The 15,513-nt window shown below is 49.6% G+C and overlaps 1 protein-coding gene across 5 annotated transcripts in view; it reads right to left on the reverse strand.

Annotated features, from left to right (window-relative positions):
• The window catches only part of SZT2 (SZT2 subunit of KICSTOR complex), a 187,260-nt gene that overhangs the window by 73,819 nt on the left and 97,928 nt on the right, over positions 1 to 15,513 (reverse strand). For all 5 annotated transcript variants that reach the window (XM_088447303.1, XM_088447301.1, XM_088447302.1 and 2 more), the window contains 5 exons: positions 11,156 to 11,389; positions 10,740 to 10,953; positions 10,398 to 10,472; positions 1,289 to 1,427; positions 482 to 581 (listed from right to left, as the gene is read on the reverse strand). In XM_088447303.1, coding sequence (XP_088303429.1) covers positions 482 to 581; positions 1,289 to 1,427; positions 10,398 to 10,472; positions 10,740 to 10,953; positions 11,156 to 11,389 — 762 coding nt within the window. The remainder of the gene's footprint in view (positions 1 to 481; positions 582 to 1,288; positions 1,428 to 10,397; positions 10,473 to 10,739; positions 10,954 to 11,155; positions 11,390 to 15,513) is intronic.

The raw sequence follows: 15,513 nt of genomic DNA on the forward strand, positions 1-15,513 counted from the left end.
TATTTTGTATTTGACTGTGTATATTTGTGTGGGATATACTAGCAATATAGGGGTCTATTTACTAAAGCCTTGGATGGAGATACAGTGAACAGCGATAAGGTACCAGCCAATCAGCTTCTAAGTAACTATCATTTTTCAAACACAGCCTGTGACATGGCAGTTAGATGATTGGCTGGTACCTTATCACCTATCAAAGGCTTAGTAAATAGAACCCGTAGGCATTAAACTGCAACTGCCACCTCTATAATGAAGATGTAGTCAGCATCTGTTTGTATCTCTGGGTCATAATGTAAGCCCCCAGTAAAATTATGGATAGGAGGGACATTAAGAAATACTAAGCCAGGGTTTGTAAAGTGGATTTGGAGAAATTGGATTTCAATAAACGTTGGGATTCATTTGTTCATTATTACTTTGTCTTTTTATAGCAAGAAAAAAAAATGGTATCTATTTTTAGTTAAGGAAGGCCTTAAAGCTTCATTACCTGATTGACCACGCGGCAGATCTCGCCCACTTTCCTCACCACCAACTGGTGCAGCCGCTGACTCTCTCCTAGTTCTTCCACTTCCTGGGCAGCCCCGGCACTGTCAGAACAAGAATGCAGATGATGAATCAGAACCGGGACAGGCCAGCGTCCAGCACCAGGGCGAGGAACAGACAGGAGGGAAGGGAACCAAGCTCCTAGAACAGGCACACTACTGTACAGCAGGGCTTCTCTAATCCGGGTCCTAAGGTACACAGGGCCTGATTCAGAGTTGGGAATACAGTAATAAAGAGCAAGTTACTGTGCACCTTGGTAACACCCTGCTGCACTGCAGATGGGGCAGATGTATTATGTGCAGAGAGATTTAGATTTGGGAGGGAGGTGTCCAAACTGACATCTAAATTGCAGCGTAAACATAAAGCTGTGCAGCATTTGTGGGCTACATGCAAATGCAGCCAGTATTTACACTGCATGCAAAAAATTTATGTATGTGCACCCCTTGCATTGCAACATGGTTTGTCCAGGTGCACAGTTACTTGCTATATCTTACTCTATTTGTATGAATCAGGCCCACTGTGCATGTTTTCCATATCTCCAAGCTGGAACACAGATGTATTTATACTCCTTTAGGAACACTGGTGTATTTATTACTGGCTGACATAGATGCACACTAAAGTACTAAGTATTTCACACACTCTGTGAGGAGATCTGGAAATCCTGCACTGTTAGTGGATCTCCGAGGACCGGATTCGAAAAACACTGCCCTACGGCATACACAGGTGGAGAGACAGGCATACTAAATTTTACCTGGCGTGAGTACACACTTCCACCCAGTCTTGGTGAATCTTCACAATAAGCCAAAACTTTGGCATCACCGGAGAGCGGGAATCCTGCTCACTAATGAGTGCGTCCTCACACTCTGAGTCGCTGCTGCCAGCGTCATATCCTGCAGGGGTGAGATCAGCAGATCTGGTGTAACTTTAACAATCACACTTGAGCAGATAGAAGTCACATGTATTCTTCCAGATACCAAAACCCTATCATTGTATGTACAGTTACTTTCATTAGAATAGATGGAGACGTTTCAAGCAGACAGCTTTTCCCAAACTTTGGGCCATTTGTAGCTTTACCTGCAATGTACATTACACGCATCTCTGAAGAGTCTCGTTTGGATGAATGTTTAACATTACTACATACTTTTCATGCACCTCAGGAGGACCTAAAGAGGACAAGTGAAGCTGTCCCCATAGCAACCAATGAGATCCTAGCTTTCATTCATCTAGTACCTTCCATAAAAAGATAGCTAGAATATGATTGGATGATATGGGCAACGCCTCCATGCGTCCTCTTTAGAAATTGTGCTACATTGCCAAGAGGCACAATGTGGCTGATGTATAGTTCACAATTCGCCAGGGTGCTCAGGAAGCACAGAAACGCGTGACTACAGCACTGCACGCATTTTACACATATCAAACCTCACGGCCGGAGAGGCAGAATGGTGGAGGGAAGGACTTAGGTTAAGCTCAGTGAGGGACGTGTTCATGGAAATGCAGCTCGTGTAGAATAGCAAGTAAGCACGTGTACACCTGTTGGGAGGTGTATTTAATGCACCCGCTACAGATCTTTTGCAAGTGCTCACTGATGATGATGATGACGACGACTTGTAGTAAGCTAAGTGCATATACTGCCGTATTGGAGGTGTATGCTGCTTGTATTTTTGCATTCACTTTTGATTTTTCTTGAGTAATATGCGCTCATTATGTTACCAATATGCCCTTTCTACACAATGAACGTGGATGCACGGGTACGCTGGCCTCACAGTAGTAGACGCTCCTAGTGCGTCTATTACCCGTCCCCGGCGACAGTCAATATGACCCCGGCCGCCTTAGTGAGGACACGTTGAAGGAGACCTTCACCCGCAGCTGTCTCCTATGCCTCTCCTACACCGGAGGCCTGGACTGCTCCGCGCATAATTCCCCATGAGGAATAATCTTACCTGCCATCTCAGTGAACCCGATCGCAGTCCGGACACCAGCGATGCCACTAGCTGAGCCACGCTGAGGTCCGCCGAAATCCCCAGGGCATATAGTGGTACTGGCATTTCGGCATCGGCGAAGGTAGAAGGAGTCACAGTATATGCGTCTTATTCGGCACCTAATACTGCTAACTCGGCAGTTAAAAAAACTAAGGTAAACCAAAAAAAAGAAAAAGGCAGTCCCGCTGTTAAAACGGTGCGTCTGGATACTTGCCGCGCACCAAACAAAAAAAACTGAATGCCTGTGGCTGGGGGCGGGGTATATAGGGAAGAGGACCTGTGCATGCTGGGAGCTTCAAAGCTGTAGCTGTTTGGTGCAATGGATCACTCCAACTACATACCCCCAAGGTAGATTCTGTGGACCCTAAGGACCCTGAAGAAGAAAATATGAGATATGGTAAGAACTTACCCTTGTTATCTCTATTTCTACGAAGTCCATAGGGTTCCACAGGATACCTTGGGGTATAGGTGTGACGTCAGTCGCAGGGCACCAAAGAGTTAAGCTTTCAGCCTCCCAGGATGCACTAGGTCCCCCTCCTATACCCCGCCCCCGGGCCAAGGCACCTCAGTTAGTTACCAAGCCATAGGCCGGAGGAGGAGAAGGAAGAGAGAGAACAAAGATCTGGACACATACAAGAATCACATTCTCACCAGAGGGAGACGGAAAACCGGTGACCAGAGCAAAGCCCATCTGCAGCACAGGTGCGACAGGGCGGGAGTCCTGTGGAACCCTATGGACTTCGTAGAAATAGAGATAACAAGGGTAAGTTCTTACCATATCTCATATTTTCTACTTCAGGGTCCATAGGGTATCCACAGGATACCTTGGGGATGTCCCAAAGCAGTATCCTTTAAGGGTGGGGACGCTCCTGTGCAGAAAGGAGAATCCGCCGCCCGAAGGAAGCATCCTGAGAGGCGAAGGTGTCAAACCTGTAATACCTCACGAAGGTATGGACAGAAGACCACGTAGCAGCCTTGCAGATCTGAACTGCCGAGGCACCACGTCGAGCTGCCCACGAAGGACCCACAGACCTAGTGGAATGAGCCTTCAGAGAAGGAGGGACCGGTAGGCCTTCATGAAGATAAGCTTCAGAAATAGCCATACGGATCCAGGCTGCCAAAGTTTGCTTTGAAGCAGGCCAACCCTTTTTACGGAAGCCAAAGAGGACAAACAAAGCGTCCGACTTCCTAAACGAAGAAGTGCGGTCAACATAAGTCCTTAAGGCCCGCACAACATCCAAAGAGGCCTCACCCACGGAAAGACCCGGTGAGTTAAAGGCCGGAACAACTATTTCCTCGTTAATATGAAACTGGGAAACAACTTTGGGAAGAAACTCGGGCCGAGTGCGGAGCACTGCCCTGTTCCCATAAAAAACCAAGAAAGGGGGTCTACAAGAAAGAGCCCCTAACTCAGAAACACGTCTGGCCGAAGCAATGGCCAGAAGGAAAACAGTCTTAGCTGTTAGCCATTTAAGATCCACTGAGCCCAGTGGTTCAAACGGCGGTCCTTGGAGAGCCCTCAGGACCACAGCCAAATCCCAAGGCGCCACAGGTGGAACAAAGGGCGGCTGAATGCGGAGAACACCCTGCATAAAGGTGCGCACATCCGGGATTGTAGCAATCCTACGGTGAAACCAGACAGATAGGGCCGAAACCTGTACCTTCAAAGAAGCAAGGCGAAGCCCATGATCTAGTCCCGCTTGCAGGAAGGCGAGAATCCGAGACAGACGAAACTCCCACGGTGCATAACCTCTCGGTCGACACCACTGGAAGAACGTATGCCACACGCGATGGTATATCCTCGCGGAAGACGGTTTCCGAGCTCGTAACATGGTCCGCACCACAGAGCTGGAAAACCCCCGGGACCTCAGCATGGCCGTCTCAACAGCCACGCCGTCAAAGACAGCCGAGTCAGGTCCGGGTGAAGGCAAGGACCCTGAGACAGAAGGTCCGGTCGTAGCGGCAACCGCAGAGGAATGTCCACGGACAGACCCTGAAGGTCTGAGAACCAGTGCCGTCTGGGCCACGCGGGAGCTATCAACAGGAGCGTCCCTCCTTCCTGTTTGAATTTCCAGATTACCCGTGGAAGAAGGGAGACCGGAGGGAACAGGTATGCGAACCGGAACGTCCACCGGACGGACAGAGCATCCACCAGAGACGCCCCTTCGTCTCTTGTGCGAGACCCGTACACCTGCAACTTGTTGTTGTGCCGGGACGCCATGAGGTCGATTTCTGGAAGACCCCACCTGTCCACCAGTAGTTGAAAAACGTCCGGGTGCAGGGACCATTCCCCCGGATGAACGTCCTGGCGACTTAGAAAGTCCGCCTCCCAATTGAGCACTCCCGGGATGAAGACCGCTGATATGGCCGGAAGATTGCGCTCCGCCCAAACCAGGATCCGAGAGACCTCTACGAGAGCCGCCCGACTGAGAGTTCCTCCTTGCCTGTTTATGTAGGCCACGGTGGTAGCGTTGTCCGACTGGACCTGCACCGGGCGACCCTGGAGAAACCGCTGTGCCTGCTGGAGAGCATTGAAGACCGCACGGAGTTCCAAGATATTTATTGGAAGCTCCGCTTCTGTCGGCGTCCACCTGCCCTGGAACAAGTGTGGACCCGAAACTGCTCCCCAGCCCCGAAGACTGGCGTCCGTTGTCAACAGGAACCCATTTGGAACCCAGAACGGACGTCCCTTGTTGAGGTGGGTCGTCTGTAACCACCACGTAAGGGACAGGCGAACCTCCTGGGTGAGCACAATCGTCTGGGACTTCAGAGACTGAGTCAGCCCGTTCCACTTGGACAGGATCAGGTGCTGCAGAGGTCTGGAGTGAAACTGGGCGTATTCCACCATGTCGAACACCGACACCATGGAGCCCAGTAACCTCATCGCCGAGTGTAAGGACACCCGGCGGCTGTGCAGACAACTGCGCACCCTTGACTGTAAAGCAGAGATCTTGTCCTCCGTCACGAAGATCCTTTGCTGTCCCGAGTCCAATAAGGCTCCAAGATGCAGAATCCTCCGAGACGGGATTAGAGTGGACTTCTGCCAGTTGATTAGCCAGCCGTGCCGTTGCAGCAGTGCAATGGTCAGGTCCAAGTGGCGTAACAGGAGCTCTGGAGATCCTGCCACCAATAACAGGTCGTCCAAATACGGCAACATGCGGACTCCCTGCAGCCGCAGAGAAGCCGCCATGACCGCCATCACCTTGGTGAAAACACGTGGTGCTGTTGCCAGGCCAAAAGGTAACGCCCGAAACTGGAAGTGGTCGCTGCTGATTGCGAACCTGAGGAACTGTTGATGGCGCCAAAGAATAGGGACATGCAGGTAAGCGTCCTGTATGTCCAATGACACCAAATAGTCCCCAGGTTCCAGCGCCAGAATGATGGACCGTAGGGTCTCCATCCGAAACTTCGGGACCCGCAAAGACTTGTTGAGTGCTTTGAGGTTGAGAATCGGACGATATGACCCATTGGGTTTCTGTACCAAAAATAGATTTGAATAGAAACCCTGGCCCCTCTGGGAGAATGGAACCGCCACTATAACTCCAGCCTGGAGCATAGTGTGCAATACCTTCCGCAGCTCCGTAGCCTTGTTCCGGTCTGATGGGAGACCTGTGGTGAAGAAGCGAGCCGGGGGTCTGTGCCGGAAGGAGAGGGCGTATCCGTGAGAAACCACCTCCAGAACCCAAGTGTCTGTCGTAGTGGTCGACCAACACTGGGCGAACTGTAGCAGGCGGCCTCCCACCCTGGGATCCCCCAAAGGGAGGCCCGGACCGTCAGGCCGCAGGCTTGTCATCTGGCTTGGGGGCCGGACGTCTGGTACTCCATGCCTGCTTCCGGGGCTTGACCGATTTCTTAGGGCCAGCCTGTCGAGGAAACGACTGTGGTTTGGGCCTGCCCTGGGCCCTAGATGACCGAAAGGACGATGGTCCCGAACCAGAAGGAGCAGCGGCCGACGGGAGACAGGCAGATTTGGCTGCCGCCAGCGTGGCCACAATCTTATCCAGATCCGGACCGAAGAGAACTTCTCCGGTAAACGGCAACGCTTCCAGACCTTTCTTGGAATCTGCGTCCGCCTTCCAGGATCGCAGCCACAAGGTGCGACGAGCAGCTACCGCTGCTGAAGAAATTCTAGACACCAGAGTACTAATGTCTAGAGCCGCCTCGTTGATGTAGGTGGCCGAATCACGGAGATTGCCAATCAACTCCGCCTGATCGGCCGGACAGTCGGATTCAAAAGAAGCCTCTAATGAATCCGCCCAGCGCTCCATCGCTCTGGCAACCCAGCAAATGGCCATAGCCGGCCGTGCTGCCCCCCCTGCAAGGGAATAAGCGGACTTCAGGCAGATTTCTACCTTGCGGTCCGTAGCATCCTTAAGGGAGGACATGGATGGCATCGGCAATGTGGCACTACGGACAAGACGGGTCACGTGAGAATCCACCTGTGGAGGGGATTCCCACTTCGCAAAATAATTATCCGCGAACGGATAAGCCACCGCCAGGCGTCTCTGCGGCTGGTATCTTTTGCCAGGTTGTTTCCACGCCTCCTCTAAATGGTCCACCAACTGACCCGAAAGAGGAAAGACTGTGGCATCGCCCTTCACATCTTTGAAAAAGGCATACTTAGATTTAGCCGCTGGGGGAACTTCGTCCTCAATCACCAAGGCTGTGCGGACCGCCCGAATAAGTCCAGGAATATATACTTTGGACTTAGCATCAGCGTCCTTAGTATGGAGAGGTTCCTGATCGTAAGGATCTAGAATCTCCCCATCATCAGACGTCCCTTCGTCATCCTCATAAGGAGCGGACAGAGACGCCACCGGCCTTTTATGAGACCGCATCACAGACTCCCCTTGCAACACATCCGACAAGTGCTGTACAGAACTCGTCAGGGAGTTAACCCACGCTGGCTCCTGAGAACCCGGGAGCGGGGAAATAGGGAGACTGTGGGGTACCACCAATTGTCGTGGGAACCCCTGCATGGGTGACGACACCACAGACTGCTGGGACAAACCCATCGGAGTAAACGCGGGCTGCGGAGCTAACTGGCCCACTAAAGCTGTTAACGCCTGAGCGAAACAAGCCCAGGGCGGCTCCTGTACCGGTGCTGTAACCGTAATAGGCCGCGCCATGGACAAACACTGCCGGCAAAGGCCCTCCGCGCTACCCTCCCCCTCCGCTAACGGTACTTTGCACGTGGTACACTGTAGCCGGAGGGGAAAATCACTTTCAGACATGATGGCACCACGTATGTGACCTCTCTCACCAATTAAGTATTAAATAGGCGAGAGACCACCCTGCAGCACCGCACCGCAAGGGCTTTAGCAGAAAGAACAGGGACAGTAATAAAGCTGACAGTTTAGATAAAGAAAAGATTACAGGCAGCAGCGCTAGCACAGTCACATACAATGCAGAGAAATAACAATTCCTGCACTAACAGCGCTGATCACTCAACTACACAGACACAGGGCCTGGTAGGACACAGCGCTGCATACACAGACCTGACCACAGCGGAGGAGAGGTATGCGGGGGGACCCAGACCACGATGCTTCCGTCCAGCGCTTCCAGCAGCGTTCACCATGCGTTCTGGAGAAGATGGCCGCCGAGGAGCAGAGAGGAGGCTGGCCTGGGGGAGGAGCGCTGCCACAGGACCAGTCGGCAGCATGCAGAGAGGGCTGTGTGCAGCGGGGGAGGCGCCGGCTGTGAGACAGGGAAGGCGCGCTCCCCTGGCATGCATTTAACCCCTGGGACGCCGCAGCGCTACCGCTCTGCTGCGGTCCGCTGTCCCAGGGGGTAGTGGAAGCGCAGGTTGGTCGCCTGGCTCCACGCTGCAGCCAGTCCCCAGGGAGCCCCCTGCCTGGGGACTTAGGACCATGTGATCAGCGGGGACCCACCGCGGGACCCCGCTGCTTACCTCTGTCCCCCTTGAATCCGGCCATGGTCCGGAGCATCTGGGGTCACCGCTAGCTGTGACCCCAGACGCCCACCAGCATCCCCGGATCAGTACCGGCGTTCTGGTACCGGCGGGGTGTAGGGAAGACAGCATGGACGTCAGGACTGACTGTCCATGCTGTACATCCAGTTGTGCAGCCACAGCTGCATGAAGAATAAGCTTCAGGGGCTCTTCTAGCCCCCACTCCAACAGGTGCACCCGACTCCGGCCGGGCACCAAACTAAACTGAGGTGCCTTGGCCCGGGGGCGGGGTATAGGAGGGGGACCTAGTGCATCCTGGGAGGCTGAAAGCTTAACTCTTTGGTGCCCTGCGACTGACGTCACACCTATACCCCAAGGTATCCTGTGGATACCCTATGGACCCTGAAGTAGAAATACATTTTCTCAACATGCCTGTCAGCTGTCCCTTTGATGCAGAGGAAAACAGACTAACCCAGGCACTCTCCCTCTACATCCAGGCACTCTCCCTCTGGGTATCCAGTCAGCATACTGTACCTGAAGCTGGGTGTGGAAGGCTATGATCACATCTGGAGAAGCAGGTCTGTGTATATGGGTGCACAAAGATGGCTGCTGGGTGTCTGAAGATGGCTGTCACCACATGGCTTTCTTTTGTCCTGGACCAAGGTGTGAAAAGAGCAATGCTTGGACAGCTCACTAGAGGGAATCTTGGTTACAGTGGCCACCAAGGCAGGAAGAGAGGTAGTCCATCAGGGAGTTTAGTTGGGAACAGGAGTTATAGGAGATATTTCCACCCAGCTAGCTCTAAAATGATTACACCCAGCATTCAGGAAGTCAGGAACATTGCACCATGTGGACCTGCCTTACACCAGGGGGATCACTGGCCAGGAAACTGTAGCGGCATAAAGCTTATGTCACACCGGAATTTGCAGCAGGAACTGAAGCTGCATCCAATACACTTGACAGACTCTACGGTAAACCGGCCTGATTATAATAAGAGCGCAGACCTGGGCATCCTGTGGTAGACAGTTTGGGAAATTATTTAAAAAACTCCATTGAACTTCTTTTAAGTGTAACCTGGTTGTGGTGAAGTATACAAGTGCAGCTAATATAACCCCAGCTGGTTTGTTTATGTGGATGTTTTTGCACTACCTATGAGAGAATGTCATGGTGAGCCTTTGTGTGTATTGCTGTCTAGAAGTCTAATAACACGGCCTTGCAATGTTCTGGTGTTTTACTGGGCCCGTCATACTTGTGAATGTAAAAGGGGACAGGAGCCTCCGCTTGGCCCATGATTGTTCACTGGAAAAGTGGATTTGCTTATATCCCATGGGGGGTCTCTGCACTACGGTAACAAATGACCATATTGTCAATATTTATTTCACCATAGTAACGACCTTTAGATGGCAGAGTCCTTTATAGCACTTATTTCAACGGATGTAGTAGGTATTACCGCCTGCCACATGGCTGGCGGTCCAAATCCCGACAACGGAAGCCCAGCAGGGGTGAAGATCCCGATGGCTAATTAAGGTAAGTACCGCTAACCTAATTCCCTACCCTATCCCTCCCTTAGGTGTGCCTAACCCCCCCTATCCCCGCAGCCTAAACCTAAGTTTCCCGGGGGGGGGTACCTCACCCTAACCTCCCCCTGGGGGTGCCTAACCCCCCCTGCCCCTAGCCTAACCCTAAGTCCCCCCGGGAACACGAAAACCTAACCCTCCCCCCGCAGCTGTACGCGCCCGGCTTACCTTCGTTTGGTATGCTGGGCGTCGGGCTCCCGGGGTAGGTCTAATGACAGGCGTTGGGATTTAGACAGCTGTCATTAGTACCTTGCCAGGATTAGACAGTCGGGAAGCCGGCAGTCGGCATTTAGACCGTCGGCTTCCTGACTACATCCCCTTTCAACCTGTCTTTGGAAACCATATAAAGAGTGGACACATATGACACAGACATGTAGCTAGAGTCTGGCTCACCTAAGTGGTCAGAGTCCATACTGCCATGACTGGAGACCAGGCTCTGGACACGACTGGGACGTGGCCGAGACCCACCTAGGATAAGAAGTAGACACAAGATTATTCTTACATACAGTACAATGGGCACAGTACAGAGGGCTCACAATGGGTCAGCACTATCAGATACAGAGCAATCTCCCCATCAGTGAATGCAATGGTGCAAACAAAAAGGTGGGAACAAACCTAAGAGGATATCCAAATACTAGTGTCAGAGACAACAGTGCAATGCAACTCAGCACAAAGCTTCGCATTAGAAGTTCAGGCTGGAACCGTGAGCAAAGAGTAAGGAACATAGCCAAGTACCTGTGCTATTCACGGTGGAGGACTGGACGGAGTCCGGGAGGCTGACTACTGAGGAAGTTTTCTGAGGAGCGAGGACTTTGTCAGCCAGAGAAACTTCTACAGGCGCTTTGCTCCCCTGGTCCAAGGCAGACGACATCCCCGACGTCACGGAAGACACTTCGCTATCGGACACCTCCAAGGCAGATGCCGCCCATTCACCAGCATCCTCTTCTGTCTGGTATAATGAAACAATCACAGAGTTATCACGACACCGGTTGTGAAAATACAGATCTCCTACATTATAATCATGTCTACAGCCATGACTGAGTCTTCAGCTGCTGCTTTGGGTAGAAGTCTTATGTAGTAGGACTCATTCAGTAGGTATCCTTTATCATCATCATCCTCATCCTCGGGAACCCCCTTTGCCCAGTATGTACCTTGTCTACAGAATGACAACTCCTTGGTGGCATTCTGGGTTCCAGCTCGTCCTCCACGCTCTCAGTGGCTGTGCCACCATCGGAATCCTGCCAGGGTGACTGCCCTTGCACGTTAAGATGCTGTGAAGCGACGTTCTCTACTCGATGGGCATGCAGCCGGCTCAGAGACACATAGTAGTAATCCTCCTCTTCCTCATTCAGCTGGTAGCCCGGCAGAGACAGACGGTGAAATTCCTGTATAAACGCCACAATACATGAACTTCCCTTTTGGTGATTATAATGAACATTTTACTGTACGATAAACAGCAATTCTTTGCTAAATCATGATATAAGTGGGCGGGCCATGTTGCAATAATGCATTCTGACAAAACACATGAAAAAACACTGGGGACAAATACATGGCATTGCCTTTTCCTCCCGTGACACTTTGCTTGCACTAAAAGAGCAGACGTCAGGGGAACTGAATGTATTTACTAGTATTTATTGTGGGCTGGGTACGGGATGCAGGCGATCAGGATCCCCGTGCCAAAAATCCCAACGCCGGCATCCTGACTGCGTTACAATGCCGACAACTACCGGTAAGTAGGCTAACCCTAACCCTACCCCTAAACCTAACCCTCACCCTCAGCAGCCTAAACCTAACCCTCCCCCCACCCCCGCAGCCTAAACCTTCCCCCCCACAGCCTAACCATTAACCCTCCTCCTTACCCAAATACTTACCATTGGGATATCAGCGGTTTGGGGTTTGGCGCCGGGATTCTGACTGGTGTTGGGATTCCGGTGCCGGCATCCCAACCGCCAGGATCATAATTACATCCCTTTATTTTTTTTAATACTGTCGAAGCTGAATAATTGGCTGAGACAAGTTCAGTTTAAAATTTAATCGCGACGACGCCATCTTGCGACTGGCCGCAAGACGCCATCTTGAAAATGAGATCGCAAGACGCCACTTTGCGAATGGCCGCCTAAGCGCCATTTTAGATAAACTCACATTTTCATGTGGCGATGATACTATTAGCACCATGCGATTGCATTTTTCACCATTTCTCATACACACATTAATACGCACAATTGCGCTGTTAACTAGTCGCATATTAGCGAATGCATAGGACTTTGTATGAAACCGCTGTTTTATTAGTTTTATGCGCACGCATCTGCCCCAAATTAACTAGCGTCCTTATATCAAACCCTGAATACCCACACATTACATATTCACACATAAGGTTCAATAAGCTTTAAAGTGTATGATTTAAGTTGGTTCCGTTAGTTTAAATGCTGAGAAATAAAGGTATTTGATAACTAAGGTACTATACATGCTAAACAAGTCGTGTTTAGTCTTGTACTGATGCGTACTCTTTTTACAGTATTCCGGTGTTATCGGTGGGGAGGTCGCATCATGCAAACTCAAGTTATGGATCGCAGAGCCTACAAGCAACAAAATGTATATTTCATGAACAACTGTTAGAATGTTGCAGGGGGCGTGAAGAGGAAGATCCCCAGCTGTTAGAGGCAGGGAGAGTCTATTTGAACCAGCCTGTTAAATGTGCTGTAACAGATGCTTCTCCCCTGGGAACCAATGACATCAGCAACAAACTTCCCTATTGTCCTGTTTATTCTGGGGGGGTATAAATATGTGTGCACGAACGCTGGTTCTCAGTCTCCATGCTGAACGCTGTATGACTAGGGGTCTCTTGCTGATGCCTATCTCTGGGTCCGGAAGCGCTGCGTATGTATACTGTACTTGGGTCTGTATAATTTCCTTTTGCGCCTAAATAGTGTCTAGATCAATTGCGTGTAACTGTCTGTACTTTTACCTGAATAACACTTGTGCTTTGGAAGCACAGATTCCACGTCTAAAGCTGGCCACACACTAGACCAACTTACATCCAACCAGCCAACTTGTTGATTGGTTGGAATGAAAATCTGGTAAGGAATGAAAGCAAATGACAATCAGCAATTTGCTCCCAAATGCTGGAAAATGAACAAAAACTGTTGTTTGAGCAAATAGTTTAGATCAAACATTTAACAAACTTGTCTGACAACCATTTTCATCTGTTTTCTGGCATTTAGGAGCAAATTGCTGATCATTATTTACTCCCATACGTTACCAGATTTTCATTCCAACCAATCAACAAGTTGGCTGGTTGGATGTAAGTTGGTCTAGTGTGTGGCCAGCTTAAGTCTTTATTTATGGTATGACAGCGTACGCAAATTAGCGTCACCCTTAGAAGGTATAGGCAGGACATTAGAAGGTATAGGAAGGTGTGTATACAGGTTCTGATCCAGTATCGTTAATACTTTAAGGTTACACGGGTTGGCGGCTGTCTGACGAAGTGTTACCTTGGAGAACAGCCAATCGTGCCCAATGACACCACCACAACTCAATGTATCTGTTGCAATGTGAAGCTAGTGTGCAGTAGGCCGCAAGCACATATATGTTTACATTACGGCTTTGAATTCATTTGTAAATGTATTTTTTATTTTCTTCTATTCCTAGTCTTTAAAGTACCAGAACGGAAGAAAAAAACTTCCAAGATGGAGCTAGCAACGCGCCCAATGACCAGAATCCTGGTAAATCAGCTACGAGATTCTGATGCTGAATTCCAGGCACAAGAGGATGCCCGACTCCAGCTCTTCTATGACAATGAGAGAGAGTTACAAAATTCATTTGTCAGTCAGCTTGTTGGTCTACACGAACGAATTTCACGTGAAAACAGAGAGGCGCAGATGTCCTTCCTTAACGGTCTAGTGTCTAGGTTACACACTCCACAGCCTTATGTAATGTATCCTCCTCAGTACTCTGCGGGTCCTGTTAGAAATTACCAGCAGCATAGCAGAGGGCTACCATTTCTGCAAAGTAACCCCTCCAATCCACCTCATGCTACTCCACATGGCACAGTGCATAGTTATCCAGATGGCACAGGGAATAGTAATCCACATGTCACTGTACAGAGCAGTCCACATGCCAACACCAGTCCAGAGGGCACAGTGCCTAGCACTCCACATGTCACTGTGCATAATAGTCCAGACGGCACAGGAAATAAATTCAATATGGCACTGTGCATACTTATGCAGATGGCACGGGGATTAATACACAGGATGGCAGAGTGCATAGTTATTCAGATGGCACTCATCATAACACTCCACTTAGCACTATTGTCAGCACTGCCTACAGACAGTCGTAGACTTGGATGATGTTTTACATGTTTGCTGTCTACTTTATATTTCTTTTTTGTTGAATCTTGTTGTTTTTGACAATATTGTTTATCCTGCCGTTAACAGGCTGGCAAGAGCTTAGGGCAATGTGTGGGTGCCCTTTAAGTCAGCTACGTGTATATATGGGGGTGTACATAATTTAGAATGTACACACATTACCTCCATTTCTTTTGTATCTAAAAATTTGTATACTGCACTTAACAGGCCAGTCGTGAGCTTTCTCCCATGTGTGGCCGCTGTATTACAAAATGTATACTGTATATGTGTGGTTTCTAAGGCTGGCCCTGACACACAGGTCTAATAGTTGGGGTGCCTCCCCTATTATATTTTTCAGTTCCATGACAGCACAACCTATTTTTCTATTGTCTTTATATATAGATATATATATTTAAATTGTTGAATGCAGTAAGGCCATGTTGTTAATGGCTGATGAATATGTGTTGAAAAAGCACTTTAAAAATTAAATGCAGCAGGTGTTACATGTGACATAACATGTACATAACATGAGGCTTTCAAATAAAAAAAATTTGATTGCAAAACAAGACTTGTGTCGTCTATACTATGTCATTGTATGTATGCAGTGAGCAGACACCACCCACTTTTCATGACCTCATCTCTGTGTGCCATAAAAGCAGTCCATTTATTATGACACACTGTATATTGCAGGGATAATCTGGGTTCTGTGTGAAAGGGGTCTACCCAGGAATTTCCCGGGAATTATGTGCTGTGTGGAAGGGGGTTAGGAGCAAATTCCTGGGTCCTTCCCGGGTTGAACGATACGGGAAAAACCCGGGTTTTGGGGATTTTTCTGTCTGAAAGTGGTATTAGAAGCCGATCGGTTTGTATTTGATCTCTCTCCAAGGTTTGATATCTCTCCCCTTCATCCCTTAAAATAAGATCACACACGTTACAGGCCTGTGAAAGTGCTCCAATATTAACATCACAGTGCCATTAGATAGGTTTGCGAGGGCCAGAAGATTTACATTTTAAACCAGCTCATAGCTAACAAAAGAAACATGACTGTAATAGGAGCTAACAATCTAATTCAAAGAACAGGATATAACATCTAGCAGAGTCTCTTGTTTCAGGCCATGTGGAGGTTTGAGCTGGTGCAATGCATGATGGGAAGAGGTATATAAATT

The sequence above is a fragment of the Taudactylus pleione genome, unplaced genomic scaffold (assembly GCF_031769625.1).
Source record: "Taudactylus pleione unplaced genomic scaffold, aTauple2 ptg000428l, whole genome shotgun sequence".
In the NCBI taxonomy this organism is placed as follows: Eukaryota; Metazoa; Chordata; class Amphibia; order Anura; family Myobatrachidae; genus Taudactylus; species Taudactylus pleione.